The 22,270-nt window shown below is 38.8% G+C and overlaps 1 protein-coding gene across 3 annotated transcripts in view; it reads right to left on the bottom strand.

The window, feature by feature from the left end:
• The window catches only part of INTS3 (integrator complex subunit 3), a 2,345,436-nt gene that overhangs the window by 1,406,823 nt on the left and 916,343 nt on the right, over positions 1–22,270 (bottom strand). For all 3 annotated transcript variants that reach the window (XM_044079970.1, XM_044079971.1, XM_044079972.1), the window contains one exon: positions 18,864–18,970. In XM_044079970.1, the coding sequence (XP_043935905.1) occupies positions 18,864–18,970 (107 nt within the window). The remainder of the gene's footprint in view (positions 1–18,863; positions 18,971–22,270) is intronic.

The raw sequence follows: 22,270 nt of genomic DNA, 5'->3' as shown, positions 1-22,270 counted from the left end.
GAAGATTTGGTCCGCAACTACCTGGTTCAGAGACCACTCGTGAGGCATGAGAACTGCTCTGCTCAGTCTGTCTGCTATGACATTGGACCTCCCAGGGATGTGCGTTGTAATCAGAAACCATTGGGAAGAGATCGCCCACTGCCAGAGTCTGAGTGCTTCTCAACATAGGGGGTAGAACCTGGTTCCGCCCTGCTTGTTGATGTACCACACTACAGACATATTGTCCGTTTGAATTGCAATGGTCCCGGTAGGAAGAGAGTCCTGAAGAGCCTGTAACGCTAAGAGCATGACCCTCATCTCCAAGACATTTATGTGCAGATGGTACTCGTGAGGTTGCCAGGTGCCTTGGACTGTTCTGACCTGATAATGCCCCCCCCCACCCGATCAGGGAGGCATCCGTGGTCACCGTAGCAACTGCAGGGGGGAGAACAAATGATCTGCCGTGCAGCACTGATGTGTAGACCATCCACCACGCAAGGTGCTTCTTGCATGCTTGTGTGATCATAATCATGAAAGACATGGGAAGCTGCTGGAAGGACCACTGGGTGAAAAGAAGCCACTGGAGAATCCTCATGTGAAAATGAGCTAGAGGGACAAGTATGATCGCTGCTGCCATGAGACCCAGAGTTTGAAGGACAAACCTGGCTTGAATTCTTTTGCATGCTAATAAAACCTTCACATGCTGACGAATTACTAACACCCTGTCTGGTGGGAGGCTCGCTAACATGTCTTTGGTATTTAAATTTGCGCCTATAAAGGTGATAGATTGACAGGGTGACAATGCAGACTTGTCTAAATTTATTGTGATACCTAGCCTGGAGCAAGTGTCGACAATGCAGTCCCTGGCTTGCAGAAGGTGATGTCTGGTGGTAGCAGTGAGAAGCCAGTCGTCGAGATATGGAAACACCTGGAATCGTTGCCGTCTCAGGTGAGCGGTAACTACTGCCATACATTTGGTAAACACCCTGGGGGCTGTGGTGAGACCAAAAAGCAGAGCTCTGAACTGATAATGGCTGGCTCCCAGCCGGAAGCGAAGGAATCTTCTGGAGTGTCTGTCCATTTTGATGTGGTACACATCCTGAAGATCTATAGAGCACATCCAATTGTCCTGACCCAGGAAGGGCAACATGGACTGTAGCGTGACCATCCAGAACTTCGTTCTTTGTACAGACCTGTTCAGTCTGCTGAGATCCAGAATGGGTCTCCAGTCCCGTCTTTTGTGGTACCAAAAAAAACCTTGAGTAAATTCCGGATCCTTGTTGGTCTGCTGAGACTTGCTGGATGGCCCTTTGTCTTAGCAGTTTTGAGACTTCTTGCACTGCTTGGTCCCTTAGATTGGGTGGAACGTCTGGAAGGGACTTGCTTGACCTTAAGGGGGTGCGAACGAAGGGAATTCTGTAGCCTCCGGATATGACGGACTGTACCCATTTCTCTTGTGCTATGTCTTTGCCAGGCTCTTGGGTACAGCGATAAACATCCCCCGACTGCATCCAGAGGTGGGCAGCCGGGCAACCCTTCAAGGATGCTGGAAGGACTTCTCAGAGAAAGATTCTCTGCTGCCCTGATTTTGCGGACCCCCTCTACCACGAGGGCGGCGTCTGTTATTGTTCCCTCCTCTGTCCCTGGATGGGAACTCACCACGTGTGTCGAGCAAGGCTCCCTGGGATTTCCGGAACCACATCTTTCCACTCTTCTGACCCTTAGGATATGGTCTGGAAGGAGTGGAAAAATGGACTCCTACGGCAGAGAGAGTCTTGCCTTTCTGCTCACACCTGGTAAGGGTATCTTTCACCTGTGATCCAAAGAGAGAGGAACCATCGAAAGGGGTGATGGTGAAAGATGCTCTGAAAGGTTCCACAAAGTTACATAGCCACATCCAAGCGTGCCTCTTTAGGGCCACGCCTGTGCCTGCGGCTCTACTCACACCATCGGCTTCATACGAAATGAGCCTCATGGAGGAGTTTACCACTGAATTAAGAGTCGCCAGCTGGGAGGCTGCCTTAGCTTGGGCCCCCTCAGCTGATGGATCTTGGAGGGCATCTCCAAATCCCTCTGAAGATGGGTAAAGTGGCACAGGTAATTCAGGGACCGCATGGAAAAGGTCGCTGAAGAGAACATCCGCTTCCCATATCTGTCCATCATCCTGGACTCCTTGTTAGGGGGATGGACAGATGGAGTTTCAACCAACTCCTTCTTTGTGGCCGCCGCTACCACCATGGCATCAATGGGGACAACTTTGGTCAAGAACTGTTTGTCCTGCGGTGCAGTAATGAATTTGGCAGGTCTTCTAGGGGGCGGTTCCACTGTGTCTGGAGCCGTCCATGCCTTCCGAGCCACCACAGACATCAGTGGGTCGAAAGGCAGAGACACCCAGGAGTTGGAAGGTCGGGATCCAAAAGCATCCAGGAATACCGACTCATCCTCGGAAGGGCTTAGGGCAGTCCAGTTCCTCCTCTGCCTAAGCATCTCAAGGATGTCTGAGAAGGAGATATCTTCCAGAGGGGGATTTTGGGGACCCTTCCGACTCCTCTAAGTCGGTATCCGATGTGACAGACTCGGGGGAGTCAACATGCTTCCTCTTGCATTTCCTCTTGCGAGGTGGCTCCTCTGAATGATCAGGGGAGGCCTCTGAAGAGGAGGATACAACCAAGGGGGATTTCTGGAGTGCTGGATCCCCACGCTTGGGGTCTGGAAGAGGGGCAGAGGCTGACGCAGGCACCCTAGGGGGAGGAGCCGATGGAGTCGATCGTGAGACTGACTCGGGGGGCCAGTACACTCCTCATCACCTCAAAGGCGTCCCTGCCCAGACGCAGAGAGGGCTCCGGTTCCGAAGAAACCAGAACCCCTCCCCGCACCGAGGGGGATGGCTCCGAGGCAGATGTGGGAGCCGAGCTCAACTGAGCCGAAGCCCCGAGGGGGAGAGCGGGGTCAGACAAAGGTCCGATGCCACTCGCCCCCTCGGAGCCAACGAGGGAGTTTCGGCGCCCAGATCCCTCCAGTGAAGGTACCATGGAAGGGATCGGAGCAGACGACAAAACCGAAGGAGGGGGTATCGGAGCCGACGGTTCCACGACTCGAACCCCAATGAACTCCGGCTCCGAGCTCAAAGGATGAGTCGGAGGAGGAATATCTACAGCTGTGGACGGAGCTGACACCTGATGAGGGGGGCTGGACAACATTTTGGCTAGGGCCTGCAATTTTAACAGCCTACTGACCACTCTTTCCAAGTCATGGTCCGAAGGTTTAGAGGACCGAGAAGAGTGGGATGAGCGATGGACTACCCTCCAAATGGAGCAGAGGCGACTTCAGAGCCGAACGTATCGACTCCAGAGGAGGAGACCTGGATCTTTTCCAACTCTCGGATGGCTCCGAAGAATGTGTCGGAGCCGACTGGGAGGGAGGAACATCGGTTCCAACCGGAGCAGAGATAGATTGTATGGCTTCACCCAACGACGGCTCCGAACTGGGAGCCGAAGGTTTAGGTGGCCTGGAAGATTTCACGGGCTGAGCCTTCGTCGGTGAATCTTGGGGTTTAAGCAAACCCCTCAGGATCAATTTGTTTTTGCGCTCCTGCAGGACTCTTGGACAGAAAGCATGGCAAATCGAGCAAGAATCCTGCAGGTGCACGGCGCCCAGACAATAAACACAAGAAGTGTGACCATCTGTCAGAGACATCTTCTGACAGCATGAGTCACACTTCTTGAATCCGGACGGTTTAGGATTCTTGGACATCCTGGAGGAAAACCAAGGACAAGAAACACACACAGAAAAGGTTAAAGTAACTAGCCACTAAGAATTACACACTACAGTTACCACAACCAAACTACAAGTACTACTACAAACAAAAACTATATTTGACTATCACTAAACACTAACAGTGATAATAAAAGATTTTTTTTTTTTAGAGAGGAGATAGAGAGAAAAAGGTAATCCTCTAACTTAAATGGAAAACCTTTCTGAGGTAAGGAAAGGGAGAGAAGGGGGGAGGGGAAACTCTCTAACTTAAACGAGTTTCTTTGGGAGAAGTAATCGGGATCTAAAGAAAACTAGCTACAATACAACAGTCTAATCTAACGACTAAATCTACACTAAAACTAGCAGTTTTGACAAGAAAAATACAATAATAATAAAGTTTTATATGACCTGAGCCAGTAGATCAACCTCGCAGCAGAAGCTGCAAACGAGATCTGGGTATCTAGCGCCAGGCATCATGGGATATAGGGGGCCTCGAGCCAGTAAGCAGCTCTCGAGCTTTTGAAGATGGCAGAGTCGGAGCTGAGGATCGGCTCCGAACCCAACCAGCAAGAATGAAGGCGAGATAGACAACTTAACATGCTATAATTCAAAGTGGAAAGGGATGATGAAGAAACAGGGGGAAGCTCGAAAAATGACAGACTGGGATTTTGGATGCAGATCCTTAAGGAAAATAACAATAATCATACACAATATTATATTCATAAAGTAGTAGAAAGTATTCTAGGAACTAAGTCAACATGGGAATGGGGAAAGGAAATTCTGCCGATAGAGATGACAGCAATCACACATACAGAGAATAGGCAAGATGGGTCTGGAATTTCTGAAGAAAACTGGCAAAGGGCCAAGGTATTGGGAAGCAAGTAATTAGACAGCGAAAAGTAATAAAATGGGAAGAGGCCAAGAATATGTTTGGACTGCAGACTAGAGATTGCCTTCCCTATCAAGGATTGATATCAGACTATACACAAAGACAAAGGAATAGAGGAATCCTAAGTGAAAGACCAGCACTGGTAAAGATTTTAGTATAATCTAGAACAAAAGCTGCTGTTAAAAAATGATAATTAGTAGGGCATATAAAATACTGCATGATAACTGTGGGAATTAATCAAGTTAGAAAGGATTGGGAAGAGAGATTGGATAACAATTCACAAAGAAACAATCGGAGGATATATGTATGGCTCTCAAATACGAAACAACTTCTAGAAGATTTAGGATCTATGCCTGGAAAAGTTTGCATGCATATTTTTATACTCCAAGCAGACTCCAAATAATTTTTCCTCAGGTAGACTGCAAATGTTGGAGGTGTGATGGGGAATATTTTTTGGGAGTGTAATGAGTTTGAAATTGGTACAACTAAGGAAATTATTTTTTTGATCTGTGATACAGAATTGGAATTGCCTAGACAGAGCAAGGCCTTGTTGAATTTAATTCTGTGGCTACCAAACAAGTAATTATTAGAAAACAGAAATCAAAGTCTAAAACAACATACTAGAACTGGCAAATATAGTAACAGAGACACAAACATTGGAAGTGGGATCTTTAGAAAAGGGTAGGAGCAAACTGCATAGAACAAAATGAAAATTGAGAGAACACATGCAGAATAATATTTTGGAGGAGGAATGAGGTTTAACAAGACAGGAATTTAATGAGCTATGTAATGTTTGATTGACAATGACTGTAAACAAGATTATGTGTGATGTATAATGTTTGCAACTGAAGATATGTCAATATGATTTGTTTGCATATACAAAAATGTGTAATTGTCTATGTCATAAGTGAAAATTAAAGATGTTTCTTGTTTTAAAAAGAAAAAAGCTGGTCTTTTACTTAGTATTCTCATATCCCTTGCTCTTTGCCTGCACTCTGCTATCACTTCCTGGATAAGGAAGATAATCTCTAACCTACAGTCCAAACTCCTGATTAGCCTCATCCCAATCTATAACCATTCCATCAGGAGTTATTTGCTACCAATACCTTAGTTGTTTTGCTAATTTCCTCCAACAAATTCCAGCACCGTCTCACTTACTTTATATACCCTACTAGTATACATTCCTATTTGTAAAAGCTCCTTTCTCCATTCCAGAGCTGGCTTACTTCTTACAATACTTTTTTGCCACTTTATAAATGTAATATTCTATATGGCTGTCTCCATTTTCCTTAAGGACTTTATTTTAAAATCTAGTCTCTATCTTTAAAATTCACCCCATCTGTTTCATCTTCCCCCTCCTCTTCCACTTTGATTTATAGCCTGCAACTTGAATTATGTATACAAGCCTTAACTGCATGACTTTAAAGTACCTTTTGATAAAAATACTTCTAACTTGTATACAAGACTTGCCTCTCTAAATTGTATCGTAAAGCCATTGTCAAGAGTTTCCAATTTTTTAACTGCTGTATTACCTTCTGTTTAGTCTCTTTCACATATATTTAATTATTGCAGCAGAATCCTTTTAATATATACATCTAAAGACTTTATATTACTATGTCCCCCAATAAGCATCCCAATTTATGCATGGGTGTAGAGATTAGCACTACAGCTTTTGTTTTACCTTACTTTACTTTCCATCCAGAAAAGATATGAAACTGTCTTAAATGTTCCACATCACCAAAACGTCACTTTCTGAATTTATTAAGAGCAAAATACTATTATCTGAAAATAAGGGTGTTTCTTTAGTTTGCCACACTAGTTACATCCAGTTAACAAATCCCTATTTTTTTTTTTTTGCTAATAAATCTAAACATAAAGCAAGTAACAAAGGGAAAAGAGGACAACTCTCCTTCGTTCCTTTTTTCAAATACAGCTTGTCAGAGAGGAGCCCTCCCACCTTAATTCTTGCCTCAGACTCTTCTAATATCTCCCATATTAACCATATTACTTTATCAGGGAAAACAAAAGATACAATTGCACTACTCAACATTCCATTTGACCCTACTGAATACATTCCCTGCATCACAATTCACAAAAAAGAGACTTCCCTGTTGACTGATTATAAATCATTGTTTTTATTTAATCTCTTTCTTAGCTATTAACTGTTGAGCCTTATCAAGGCTAAGTCTTCCACAAATATCTCCAGTTGTGCCTTTCTTTGGCATCCCCACTCCTTTGCTTTATGCAAATGTTCATAAAGTTTCTGAAATATCTCTAGGATCTCTGATTATTCTCCTTGCCATAGACACTCAAATCCATTTACAGCTCCTTCTACTTTCTGCTGGACAACACACTATTCTAAAACTTTCTGTACTTTACAGGTTTTTTTATCAAACATAGTTAACAGCAACCTTTCTAACCTAAAGCATGTTGTCCAAATGCTCTTATATTTTTCCTTTAGCACTCTGCACAGTGGTGCAGTGGATAGTGCTGTTGTCTCAAAACAAGAGGTTCTCCAGTTTGATTCCTGGCTGGAGTACCTTCTGTGAGGAGTGTGCATGCCCTCCCTGTGTTTATGTGGGTTATACAAGTGATCCATTTTCCTCCCACACTACAAAGACATGCAGTAGGTGAACTGGATACTCTAAATTGGCCATAGGTATGAATGTGTGTGTGTGAGTAGCATGGAAGAAGAACCATGTCAAAGATACCTGTCAAAGATACCTACCTAGCAGTGTGATCCTTGGCTCTTGATTGCCACTGCTGAAGTGATAGCCTGACCTCCTTGTGCAAAAATGGGGAAAAGGGGTTGTGGATGGATAGACAGACTCTGCAGCTGTTCCTCTTCTTGTTATGCGACATTTCCTTCCTTTTGCAATATTTTGACATTTCTCATCCCCTCTGAAAACTTATATGACTTTTTTTCCTACATCTCTTTCTGTCTTATGCCTGTCTTCTTTTCAAGTCTATTTTCATTTTATTCATTCACCACTGATCCTTTCTGAAGTAATTTCCATCTTCCCTAATAACTCTTAAATCATACCCGCTAGCCATTCTTTAAAATCCTCTCTTTTTAACACATACCATGCAAATGTCTCAGTTTTACATCATTACCCTGTGTCTTTATCTTTGTTCTTATTGGTGCATGACCTGGCGTAGTTACTGGATTAGTCTCAAAGCTACCAGTTAAATAAATGTACTCCTGTTAAATATAGACCTATCCAATCTAGCTGAGTTACTGGATCTTGGGGAATATATGTCAGTTCTGAGTTCCTGCTACTGAATTCACATTATCCATATCAAATGTTCTCATATTTCTTCAGAAATCTAAACTCTTTTGTTCTATTACTTTCAATCGACCCCTGATGTATCCTCATTATTGCAAATCAAGTTCCATTCCCCACCCACAATAATATTTCCCAATGAAAGCTTATTACTTCTTCCCAAATTCTGCTCATCTGCCATTATCCCTTTACTACCTCAGATCTACTATTAATGCCATTTCCTCTCTTTCGTCACTATTACAGCCCCTCTTACAATTAGTATTATTACAGACCATTTATTTTGCCCCCAGTAGTCCACTGAATATCCACCCTAGAAAAATTACTTTGTCAAACTCATGCACATCTGTAACCAAATGCATTTTGGGTATAATTGCTATCTGCACCTTGGACTTTTTAATTCAACACAATGTTACTTGTCTGGATCTCTAATGCCATTAACATTCTAGGATAATACTAACAAAACAGCCATTCTGATAAAAAAAAAAAAAAAACATTTTTTCTCATATATTACACGATAGTTCTTTTGAACAGGTTTGTATCTTATTGTTTTATGGAAACACTATTCATAATTTTCATCTCTATTTATCCCCACGCAAAATTTTCCCAGACTTTTCACTTCAATAGAAACATTTAAGAAATTAACAGCTGCATCTGCTGTTATTTATTTATTCTAAAATTAGGGTTTGTCATGGTAATGTGCATATTAGAGCCTCTGTTCCCATTCAGTCAGATTGCTGCCTGCTCTTCACTTATCTCTATTTTCCTCCCGGATGTTTACATTAACTTGCATACTTTCTGTAAACATTAACTTTCAGTCTTAAGGAAAAGCACACTGACTAACCCTAAAATAAACTTTGGACTAACATACTAAGGCTGCTGGGAAAGGCAAATGCTTGGATAACTGCTCACTTCCCACAGTTTCAAACTTCATTTCTGACTTTACCTTTGACTTTCACTGCAATGCTTTCTAATACCTCTTTAAAAGTTACTTTGTATCCTACACATCTGCAGAAAAGATAAATGACAACACACTGTGCATATCTCTCATAATTAATTGGCTGCACCTGTAGGCTGCTCATCTCCAGACAAAAGCAGAATCTAATTACTTGGCAAACATAAGAAAGAACTACCAGTTTTCACATATCCATAATTTCCTCTTATTTTTAATTTTTATTAACTTAAAAACTGAATATGGCTTTACCTAAAAGCATTAACACAGAATTCCACCTCTATAAAACCAGAAGGGGTTATTATCACCTTTAATTATATTATATAATTAATACACATTAACATCCCCAAGCAACCAAATATAACTACATTACATTAAATTAAATTTGCTTATTTTCAGCCATTCTCATCTTACTATAGTAAAGCCTGGACAAATTACACCCAAGGAACAATACTTTATTACCTTAACATCAGTAGCATATTCTACGGTCACCGATACAACTCCTCTCTACCTCACATCTAAAACGTCTCTAAATAAACTACTTTATACTACAACTATTCTGTGAAATTTACATCAAGAAATGTTTATGCAAATACCACACTTTACACTTTTATACAATTTTAACACTTTCAACAAACTTCCTGTCTTGTTCATCCACTTATTCCTACAGAACAAGAGTTTACTTGACTAAACCATATCTACAATGGGATTGATGTTTTAGAGTTCTCCCACTTATTCACTAAATTCATTTTGCTGCTGTTCTGCTTTGTGATAATCATGACCTACCAAAACCAATCCATGGGTTAAGTTCACGGTACTCCTGTCTCTTTTAGTCATCTCCTGGGCTTTTTTCTCTTTCACTCATATATTTTAGTTTGGAAAAGTGGAAAAAGTTTCACTGGGACAGTCACTACGGGCTCTCTGACAGAAAACTGAGAAGTACATTCCATTTCGGCTTGCTTGCTTACTCTTTGTTGAGTAAACTTCTTTCCTCCATAGCCTGTTCTGCTTCAAAAACATCTTCAATTACCCTGCCCAAAAAATAAATATTCTGAAGACAGCTAGATGCAGCAACTTGAACCAACACCTGCCTTTCCATAACCCCAGACCGCCAGGATATACTTCTTCTCCTTTTATCTTGAGTACAATAATTAGTCATCTTCCATAAACATTCTAGTGTCCCCATTTTTGAATACTTTTCTTTTCTGTCATAATTTTCCAAGAATCACTTTGCAATGGTATATACTAATACAGGACTCATCTGCTTTTGGATAACCAAATTTTGAGCATACAGACAATGTATTCTTCATTTGTAACATCCATCACACAGAAATCTTTGTTTACATTCTGAAGCTCCATATTGGACATTTTTTTTCTTCAAATTCTAATTTTCCACCTCCAAACTTTCCACAGCTTTTCTCTCCTTCCCCATGGTGCTGTGTGATGGATGTTACAAATGAGTGGCATTTAGCTGTCTCCTTGGAGAAATAAGTGAGTCTGTGAAAGTGGTGCGGATAACAGAACTGGCATTAGGAGGGTCTGCAGGTGATCTTCTGTTAAAAACAATCAAGCAGGATGATCCAACATTTTAGTTTTGCTGTTTCATGTGGTGGAATGGCCGATAACATTTGTCACAGGACATGGAAAATAAAACATCTAAAATGGCAGCAAAGTATGCAGCAGTGACAAATTAAAGGAGAAAAGCAGCAACAAACAGAGAATGGGTCTGGTTTTGTGGCAGCAGATAATGGAGCAACTAAAACATACACAGCAGTGATAGCTTGCAAGAAATGAGAGCACCAACAAACTAAAACTGTTTTAAAAAGAAGACCAATTGTGAGAATAAGAAAAAAATGACACTTTTAGCCATTTTAGACAGATATTATGAACAGGATAATTTGGCAACCATTCTGGGCTTTAAATCTCAAGAAAGATGGTCTTTTATACATATTGGGATATAGACGCTTTGTGACTTAACATTTGAAACTGACATACTGATGATAAAATTGCTGGAACTGTGCAACAAAAAGAACATTTATCTGTGGAGCATTTATTTTCTGATAGTAACTTAAATGTTAAAAAATGCTACTTTGCAGTTCAGAACTGATAAACTGAAGAAGACAATGTTAAAAAATGCATGCAAGGTCTGCGTGGATCTGCTGATAATAATGTTAAAGTAAGAGATGACAGAAATTATGGAATGGATTGTGGAGGTTGGAACATGTTGTGAAATGTGAAAACAACAGGGTGAAACACTTGTCGAGTGTTATTTCTGTGTCTGGTTACAGAGGGACATTAAGATATGCTGGCTATCCTAAATGATTTTCTTTTGTGGAAACTTTTCTCATTTAATTAATGACTGTGACAAGATACAATGTAAACAGTGTGGGGAGAAACGACATAAAGCAAGATGGTGTGTGCCTGAATGCAGGCTGTGCAAAACAAAAGGAACACTTCTGGATGGATTGTCAAGAGCAAACAGTAAATAATGAAAAAAGAAGGGGGAAGAAAGGAAAACATACACGAGGAATGGCAACAAAAGACTGGGGGACGGTGAAAACAGATAGAAGAAAAAGACAATAAGAGACTGGGGAAGAGGTGAAAAGGCAGCTGTAGAAGAAGAAAAATATGGAGGGGAAATTAAGAAAGAGTGCATGCAGGAAGAGGGGCGAGAAGAAGGGATTGATACTAATATATATATTTTTTTAAGTTCTAGCCAGTGAAAAACCTGACTGAGGGTTAAGGATTATTTGTTAATATACCCAGGAAAAATATTCAATTGGGAAAGAATAAAAATAAAAAATAAAAATCTAAAATTTAAAAATATTTCCCCTAAACTTAAAAAGAAGGAAAAGCAACAATTCTGGAGTACTTTTAATTAATGTGAACAGTATTATTAACACTAAGAAGGGCAGGAATACTGGGATGGTGTGCTAAATGTGATGTGGATATTATTCTATTAGATGATAATATTCTGTTACAGGATGTAAGATTATTGACAACTGAAGAAAGATTGCAAACAGAAAAAATTGTAGGGAGGAAATATAATATGGAACTTAGGAAGTGAACATCGCTCTGGAGTGGCTGTGTTGTATAAAAAACAGTGAAAATACTAGATGCAACACTGGTAAAAATAAGAAGGTTAACTGTTGTGGATATGAGGTAGAGAGAACATGTTTATAGTATTACAGCATTATATGCATATGTAACTAGCAAGAAAATGAGAATCTGTTCCATCAAATATTAGACTATGTGGTGGTTAACACGAAAATTATACTTGCAGGGGACCTCAATTGTGATTTAAGAAGAAAATGTAAAAAGAAAGGGAAAGATGTTAAAAATACAGGAAATGTTAAAATGCAGTAAATTAGCTAGCTGTGTGGAATAAAAGTCAAAGGACTTAGAAGGGGGCACTTGGACCTGAAATTGATTTTATTATCAGAAGGTTTGGAGTAGCAGAACACAATAAACATAGGTGGAGGCGATGAAAGAAACAGTATATTAAAATAGGAAAGGGAATAAAAAGAATGAATGAGAAATTATGGGATGAAACTGGAGAGTGGGTAGTACTGCAGATATGGAAGGATCATATACCCATAAAGGAATTTTAATAAAACTGGTCTGAATAGTAGACTGAATTTAAAAAAGAAATACAAAAAAATTTTTTTTTTCAATGGCAGGGTGATGTAAGAAAGGAAAAGCAAGTGAAGTATGGGAAAACGTGCAGAAATGTATTAGAGAATTTAGAGAATAATACAACAGAGTACTACGTTATGGAAAATAATTATATAAAAGAAATCAAGAAAAATTAAGACATTACTGTTTAGGCAGAGATACTATTTACAAGGGAGGATGTATCGGCATATTTGGGTAAAATAGTAAAGGGGATATTAATGCAATGAAGGAAATGAAAACATGTAAAAGAGGAGGTAAAAAGAACATGAGCAAATTATGAGTATTGCAGTACAGCATGTGGAAAATATGCATAAGAGTAAAAAGAAGGAAAATAATGGAGAATGGAAAGTAAAAAAAATCCAGAATGAGTTAAGGAAGAATTTGAGAAAGAATGACTTTTAGTGAATTGGATGAAGTACTTAGGAAAGTATATGTTGATTCAGTACCAGGCCCAGATGGTATAGGATATGGAATCTATAAGAAATTAATGGATAACAGACAGTATTTTGTAAATGTGCTGAATGAATGGTTGAAGGAAGAGTTTGTTTATGAAAGGTTATGTAGTAGGATATTAAAATGTATAAAAACTGGAGACCCTCCGTGTTAAATAACACAAATTATAATTTTTTATGAGAATAATACAGACGAGAATGAAAGGATGAGGGATATTATGGAAGAAAGTATTTCTGGCATAAAAAGAAAAGGGATGTCAATAATTGTAACTGGTTGAGAGAGAAATTGTGGTGATACTACAATTAAATGGGAGGATGTGAAATTTATGGTAGGCAATACTAGCAAAGCATTTGATACAGTAGGACATTGTGCTTTGTGGGATGTTATGGAAAAGTATGGAACAGGTAAGTAGAATTTATCTTACAGACACAAGGTGTAGGGTTTGATTTTCACATGTGGTAACTGGCAAGGCTTAAAATGGCCCACAAGGGCAGTTAGTCTAGTACTAACATATAACCTATGAACCTAAGACAGTGTGTGTGGTACAAGACAAGGATGTCCCAAGAGTGGAACATTGTTAGCTTTGGTAATGAATGTGATAGTGAGCAAAGTAGCTTACAGAATAAAAGATGCTTGATATGTGATACAAAAGGAAGTGGCATTTCTAGTACTTTTGACATCTATAGATGATATAGTGGTAGTAGCTAAGAACAAAACATGGATGAGGGAAGTTTCAGCTTGTCTGAATGGATGTTTAAAAATAAATGGGAATGACCCTGAATAAAGATAAAAGTAAGGGTTTTGGGTGATGTGGTGAAAATGTAGGGTGTGTATTTTTTAACAAATGAAGTATCTTTGTTAGGTATAACACTTTGGGAAAATTATGTTATGATGCAATGGGGGGGCTGATAAAAGAAATGAAATAAACATGTCTTTTGTTGAGGACATGTAGATTAGTATTCAGGAAAAGGGATTATCGGTTTATTCTGTATTAATGGGAAAATATCATATATGTCAAAGGTTTATATGATCCCAGAAAAAAAACTGAAAAGGACATTATGCATCTGTTTTTTTCTTTCATATGGGGTTCAAGATTAAACACAGTAAAACAATGTGTGTTGTATACGAGTGAGTATGAAGGGGATTGGGGTTACTAAATCCAGTTGTTTATCCTGATTCTTTAAACTTGTACAGAGTATTAAAGTTGGTAAAGGAAGCGAATGGGAAAGCAATAATGAGAATGTTTAAATACAAGTAGAAAAAGTTCTGGGAGATGATGAGAGGAAGAAAAAAGAGCAAAAGAATATTCAAATGAAGAAATTAAAAAAAAAATCAACAAAAATATATATGACACAGTAAGATAAAAGGATGTGGCATAATAACGTGATAAAACAATATATGTAAATCATTGGGAAAATGTACCAGAAAAAAAATATTAAAGTAAGGAAAAAGTTGTGTACCAAGATAGTAGAGTGTCAGGATTTCCAAGGCAGACTAGTAATAAACAAGTTACCAGTAAAGGGGAACATGCCATATAAAAATGAAACTTGAAAGACTGCGTTTATTTTGTGGGGAGCAAGAGACAACAGAATATGTTTTTTTTTTTAATGTAAGAGTGGAAAAAAGTTGTGCGAAAAAAATTGAGAATATTAATGAAAAACAATATGGATATAAACATGATTATGTATGAATATTATGAAAACAAGAAAGAATACTTGAGACGGGTAAATAAAATTTATTTTATGTAATAAAGATTATTTGGAAAGAAAGATTGAAATTTTGCTTAGTGGGAATGGATATTGTCAGATATACTGTGAAAAATTAGATTATGGTTGTAGAAAAAGCAGTGGAGGTCAATTATAGAAAAATAACAATGAGGTTATTATAACAAAAATGATAAAAAAAATAGAAATGTGTATGTGTGTGCCTGTAAATATGTACATTTTTTATGTTTTGTTAAATAAAGGACCCCTACTCTTTTTGATAGGTATCGTGGACTCCTTTACAACCACCAGCTCAAGCAGATGAGGCCTCAGTTTAACATCTCATCCTTCAAGTACTATGCAGATATGTCAGCCTTTCCAAATTTTAAACTTGACAGCATAGCAGTTTAGCTAAAAGAACGAAGCAGGCAAGATGGAGACACCACCAAATCTAATGTCAGCAAATGGTCCAGATACAATAAAATGAAATAATCCCTCAGGCAAACAGAACAGGATTTTGTCCCACCAAATCAACCGGAACTTCATCAGATACAGTCACAGTAAATAGGCACACCTTAAAATACAAAATAGTCCAATCACATTTTAAAGTTTAAACACACCCCCCCAATCAACAACGAATGGTATCATCAAATTAGATACACACCCTAAAAACACTTTCCATTCAGTTGCAAAAATATAATAAAATGAAGCATTGTACAAAAATCATTAAAACACACATTTTAGACAACAGTAAGATAATATACTATCTTAAATTGGCTTTTAATGTAGGCAGACACAATAATGATTCTGCTTCATTCAATCCCGGCCAAGACTGGGCCCCCAGCCGCAACTGCCAGAAAAGTTACGCATTTTCTAACAGAAGCAGCCATGCTCCACCTCTACCTGAAATATTTAGTGTTTCTAGGACAATAAATTTAAACACATGCTCACTATAGAGGTTAATGTGCCTTGCCAAACGTAAGTCAATTTGCCAGCTCGAATATCAGACAGATGTTCTCCAATCCTACACTTCAACTTACATTCAAATCTTGCCCACATAAAAACATGGGCAAGATTGACACACTGCTCAATAAACTACTTTTATAGAACCACACCCTGTTTTTTCCATAAACTGAAATAGTTTCCTTGTTAATTTTAACTTGGCCCACTTCTAATATGTATTTACAATATACACAAGCACCACACTTCCTCATACAATCCAATTCCTTATCATTTTGGGTGTGCTCAAAAATCTGTTTGAAATTACAACCTTTTTTATAAACTAATATGGGTTTCTCACCCCCCTCTCACTAATACCATAATCATTAATTAGCGCATTCTAATTCTTAACTAAAATCTCTCTTATAGAATGGCTGTCAACACTAAAGGTAGTAGCCAATGCATTCATAAAATTCTTAGATTCATTACTACATTTTTAACCAGAACAAGGTGCTTCAAGAACAATGTCATTCCCAACATTAACATCCTGTAAGTCACCCAAATTATTTGACATGGGTTGTATGGGCATATTTCTCAATAGTGGTGTAAAATGCCCTGTAGCTTTTTGTCTTTCACTTCCAAAAAAGGTTAATCTATCAGCCACAAAGGATAACCTCTATTATAAAACATGTGTCTTAACATATGACATTCTTCTAAGAATTAAGAAAAATTAAGAATTGGAATGTGTTAATTAATGATTATGGTATTAGGGAGAAGATGGGTGAGAATCCTATATTAGTTTATAAAAAAGGCTGTAATTTCAAACAGATTTTCAAGCACACCAAGAATGATAAGGAATTGGGTTGTATGAGGAAGTGCGGTGCTTGTGTATATTGTAAACATATATTAGAGGTGGGTCAAGTTAAAATTAACAAGCAAACCATTTTAATTTATGGAAAACTAGGGTGTAATTCTACAAAAGTAGTTTACTGTGCAGTGTGTCAATCTTGCCCATGTTTTTATGTGGGCAAGACTTGAACGTAAGTTGAAGTGTAGGATTGGAGAACATTTGTTCGATATTCAAGCTGGCAAATTGATTAACGCTTTGGCAAGGCACATTAACTCCTATAGTGAGAGCTTTTGTTTAAATTTACTGTACTAGAAACTCTAAATATTTCAGGTTGAGGTGGAGCATGGTAGCTTCTGCTAGAAAAAGCGGAACTTTTCTGGCAGTTGCGGCTGGGAGCCCAGTCTTGGCCAGGATTGAATGAAGCAAAATCATTATTGTGTCTGCTTAAATTAAAAGCCAACTTAAGATAGTATGTTATCTTACTTTTGCCTAAAATGTGTGTTTTAATGATTTTTGTATAATGCTTCAATTTATTATCTTTTTGCAATTGAATGGAAGTGTTTTTAGGGTGTGTATCTAATTTGATGATACCACTGGTTGTTGACTGGGGTGTGTGTTTGAACTTTAAAATGTGATTGGACTACTTTGTATTTTAAGGTGTGCCTACTTACTATGACTGTATCTGATGAAGTTACTGTTGATTTGGCAGGATGAAATCCTGTTCTGTTTGCCTGAGGGATTATTTCGTTTTAGTGGATCTGGACTATTTGCCGACATTAACTTTGGTGGCGTCTCCATCTTGCCTGCTTTATTCTTTTAGCTGTGTTTATTGGTTTGTATTTTCTTCATGGTTTTCCAGCATAGCAGTTTAGCTCAGAGAGTAATTGCCACAAACTGTTAAGGCTAATCCTCTAAGTCCTGAGGTACGATTCTCTCAATTTCTACTAGCAAATGGTACAAGTCTGAGAAAGTCAATTAACCAGGCAGTGGTGCTGAGTTACCCCCAGAAAAGGGACAAGTTTCCAATGGGCTTACCCTTAAGACACACGCGTGCACATAACTTAAAATCTACAGTTAAGGCTATCACACATAGTACTAAATAAATTAAATATATGCCACCGTAGAAAAGAACACTTACTTCAAGAATTGGCAAAAAAAAAAAATACAGAAGTCAGATATATAGCACAAAGTTGCATAAATCCAACCAGATGAATGCAGTCAAAGCAAGCAGTTAACACAAACTCAATTCCTGTTTACTCATCCAAAATTCACAGAAGAGTCACTAATAATCCAGGAAAGTACTTCATATTCCCTCTTAAAGGTTCAGCATATAAAGCTGAATGTCAGAAGGTGAAACCTGAACTGCAATAATCAGGCACTGTATTTCTTTAAGATGAATGTGTTATAAAACATAAAAATGTTAGATATTACAACTGTCAAATACATTTCATAATGGCACTCCTCATAGTTTGGAGAAGCAATTAGTGACTCCAGTAGTACACTTCCAAAAACACAACCACAGAGCTGGAGCACAGAAACACTGAAAGAATGTTTCTACATTGGAAAAATCTAATATACTACTGACTTCTGAAACAGTGGCAAAACAGTGTAAGAAACAAATGACTGGGTTCCCTGAGGAAGGTACAGAAGTGAAGTCCTGAATTCTGCCAATAGCCTGAAAAATAATTAACTGACTTACATGACAATAACAAAAGAAGACGGCACTCCTTTTCATAGAAATGATTAGGTACCTTACCCTATAATTTTTCTCCTCACTATCCCTGTGCTAGTGTTATTCTTTACTTCCATTTTCATACAAATTCAAGGAAGAACCTTTAACATCACCTGATCAATCGATTTGCATGGGAGCTGTACTACTCGTAGAAAACCAACTGAGTACATCTAAAACGGTTACTGCTGATTCTCCTAAAGTCTCTGCATACCATTCCAAGCTATAAGAATATCAGATATCCAGGATGATAATTCAAGAAAGTTAAAGGAGATCTTCTCCAGCATGAAGGGGGATGTATTTGCAGAATTTTTCTTTTTGACATCCCCTCACACTGTCAGAATTTGCAGAGTTGGCCTTTGTTAAACCAATTCTGAAATGTCTGTATAAAACTTCCATACAATATTTCACAACTACTTGCTCAACTACTCTCGTCTGTCGCTCACAGTTCCATCTTTAAACTCATACTCTGACATTCACAATCATAATAAAAATCCAAAGTTCTTACAATTCCTCACTCTCCCTATGTACTATTTTTTTCACAAAGTTCTTAACTATAGTCATGTCATATAGTTCAACAAATTATAGCATTCCTGTTGTCTGGTCAATACATCTCCATAAAACACTGGATTTCAGCAAACCTTGAAAAGTAATTACCTTCTACTGGAGGGGATGGAGAACTACAGAATTCTGGAAATTTGTCCCTGAGCATTGCACGTAGTTCCTTGTCCAATTTGGGATTGTCAAACAGAGGTGATAAATGCCTAAAGAGGAAATATAATAAAAATATAAGAAAATAGCATTAATTCAAAGAATAACTCAGTATTTTCATTGCTTTAGTATCACCCAAACAAAAATGTCAAACCGGAAATTAAATCAAAATGAGATACAGATGACCTGCGTGAGGCTGGTTTAAATTTATAATTTAGTGTTGCTGGCTGATGAAACAATAAAATCCCATCTTTAGCAGTACAACTGCATGAGGACATATACAATCAGGTGTTAAATTGTTCTCTATTTCCATTAATAATTACCTGTTAGATCAGGCTGATGAACTTTTATCTTGATTTAGCTCAGTCACCTAAAGCAGTAGGCATAAGTTATCTGCTTTAACACTGTATGGCCTATAAACAATAACAATCACTTAAATATAAAAGCAGACAGAATATGTTAACAGGCAGACTAATTCCCCAAAGCCATAAGGAAACTTCTGACACAACATACAATAAGCAAAAGCAGATGATACAGTGCAAGGTGACAGTGGTCAACTAGTGCAATGGGTGCAACTTCCCAGTAGCCTATACACAAGCTCTTAATGCATCAAGAGGCTAGCTTTCTTCAGACTGATTCTTACATGAAACTGACTTTAGGGCAAAACAATCAGGCTCTCAAAAAAAATAATATATTTTCAAAAGACATGTATTCATGCAGATAAGCCACCACCACTCATTGCCTCCTCATTTATTTATTTTACATTTGTTGACCGTGATTGTCCGACTGAGCCGAACAGCCCTTTTTCAGCGGAGGCCCGGGGAGAAAAGCACCAACATATTTTATAATTTTCATTATAAATTAGAATTAAACAGCAATGTTACAGGATTATTACAAGGCATTAAGTAGCAATGCAATGTTATACAGTGTCAATAATTAAGAGTATAGCATAACTATTTCAAGATGTATAAAAATAAATATGTCATTAAGATGAGTATAGATTTTGGGGTAAGTGGTTAAAAAAACACAGTTTTATCATGATGTAGTTGCATGAAGGCAAGACAATTACAACAGAGTCTTTCTCTGAGGCGATTTGCTTAACAGATTTTAGAAGACAGTAGAAAGAGTAGTCAAGGAAGATTAGAGAGAGCTAGTGAGAAGAGTGAGTTAAGGGCAGAAAGTAAATTAAGGTATGAGAAGTAGGGGATGTTAAGGAGGGAGAGTGCAGTGGCAAGACCAGTGACTTTTAAAGTGCTCTTTGGTGGCTGTCTTAAATTGTTTAGGATGTGTAAGGGTCCGGATTTCTAGTGGGAGCCTACTCCAGGCAATAGTGGGGTGATAGTTGTGCATGTTGCGTCCAAATTTAGACTTGGGTTTGTAGATTTGTAGTAGGTCTTGGTTAGAGCTTCGGAGAGGTCTGGAGGGAGAATAATGGGAGACGAGAGGGGATAGTACTGGGCAGTAGGAAGGCTGGTATAGGATAGAATGGATGATCTGGAGCTGAGAGAGAAGAAGCTGTTGGAGTAATTCAAGCCAGTTTAGGTGTTTTAGAGAGAGACAATGATGGGATCTGTAGCTTTGTTGGGCAGCAAATCTAGCTACCTTGTTGTAGGTAGATTTGAGTTTGGTCAGGAGTGCTGAGTTAAGATTTGTGAGAATTTGAGAACTGTACATTAGACTGGGTAGAAGGTTGGTACGAGAGAATAATCTTGGCTTCAGAGGTAAGGAAAGTACAGTTTTGTACCTACCATAAATGTAGATGTCCGACAGGTATGCATCTGCAGTCATAACATATGGGTTGTCCTACCTCAGGCAGCCCTTCGGTTGGCCGGATTCCAAAGTCTGGGTCTGGCCTCGGCTGATGTCGCACTTCACCCGACGTCATAGCTCCTGGGGTATAAAGGCATCAGCCAACGCCATTTTCCTCAGTGTTTCTTGCCCCAGATGCCAGGTGCCCTCTAGGAAGGCTAACTTTGTATAAAAGTAGAAAATTCCAAACAGTAGAAATCAAAAAGTATATATACATATATACATACAAACAAATACACCATAATAGATTCCCCCAGCTAGCTAAGAGAGGGGTAAGTACCCTAGGAATACCACAGAGGGGAAGGAGGGTGGGTAATCCTGACTGCAGATGCATACCTATCAGACATCTACATTTATGGTAGGTACAAAACTGTACTATGTCCTTCAAAGATGCATCTGCAGTCATAACATATGGGTAGAATACCACAGCCAAACTGGGGGAGGAGGCACTAAGATAATGATGGTGTAGTTAAGATCCCTTGTAAAACTGCAGTTGCAAAACCTGCTCGGGATCTGGAGTATAAAGGAAGATTGTAATGCTTGGCAAATGTATGCACGGAGCTCCAAGTAGCAGCTTCTAAAATGTCTTTGGTAGCCACTCCTCGTAGGAAAGCTGTAGTGGTGGCTGTAGCTCTTGTAGAGTGAGGCCTGATATTTTCAGGAGTTGCCTTTCCATGAAATGAGTAGCAGAATCAAATGCAATTTCCTATCCATTTTGAGATTGTCTGTTTTGAAATTGCTTTTTCCTTGCACTCCTGTTGCATATGCTACCAGAAGCTGGTCAGTTTTTCTGCTGGCCTTAGTTCTGTCCAGATAGTAGCGCAGTTGTCTGTGTACATCCAAGGTGTGTAGTAGTTTTTCCCCCTGTTCTGTGGGTTAGGGAAGAATGTAGGTAAATGAATAGCTTGGTTCAAGGATACCCTGGATACCACCTTTGGCATAAAAGTAGGATTGGTTCTCAGAGACACTCTATCCTGGTGAAAGATAAGGAAAGGCTGCACTGCCATTAATGCCTGTAACTCGGATACCCTTCTTGCTGAAGTGATTGCTAGCAGGAAGGCTGTTTTCCAAGATAAGAACTGTAAGTCTGCTGTTGCTGCTGGTTCAAAAGGGGAAGTGTTAATTTTTCTAGTACAAAATTGAGATCCCATGCAGGCAGAGGTGGTTTCCTTGGAGGTTTTACATTTTTGATCCCTCTCAAAAATTTTCTGAGGAGAGGATGAGAGAAGACAGGAGGATCCATGTTGTACTCTGCTGAAATTGCTGATGCATGAATCTTAATGGAAGAATAGGACAGGCCATTGTGGAACAGTTCTGCTAAGTATTCTAGGATGTGTGCTAGGTTTGCCAGTGTGACATTTGTTCCCTTTGCTGCACTCCAAATGAGGAATCTCTTCCATTTGGCTGAATATGTTTTCCTTGTGGAGGGTCTGCGAGCCTCCAGGATAATGTCCTTAACCCTCTGAGATAAAACAGGTTGGTTTTGTTTTATGCAATTTTCCAAGCAGTTAGCTGCAGCGTTTTTAAGTTTGGATGCAGGGTCT

This window comes from Protopterus annectens, chromosome 8.part0 (assembly GCF_019279795.1).
Source record: "Protopterus annectens isolate FY-2018-M chromosome 8.part0, PAN1.0, whole genome shotgun sequence".
In the NCBI taxonomy this organism is placed as follows: Eukaryota; Metazoa; Chordata; order Ceratodontiformes; family Protopteridae; genus Protopterus; species Protopterus annectens.
This window is presented reverse-complemented; position numbering and strand designations above follow the sequence as displayed.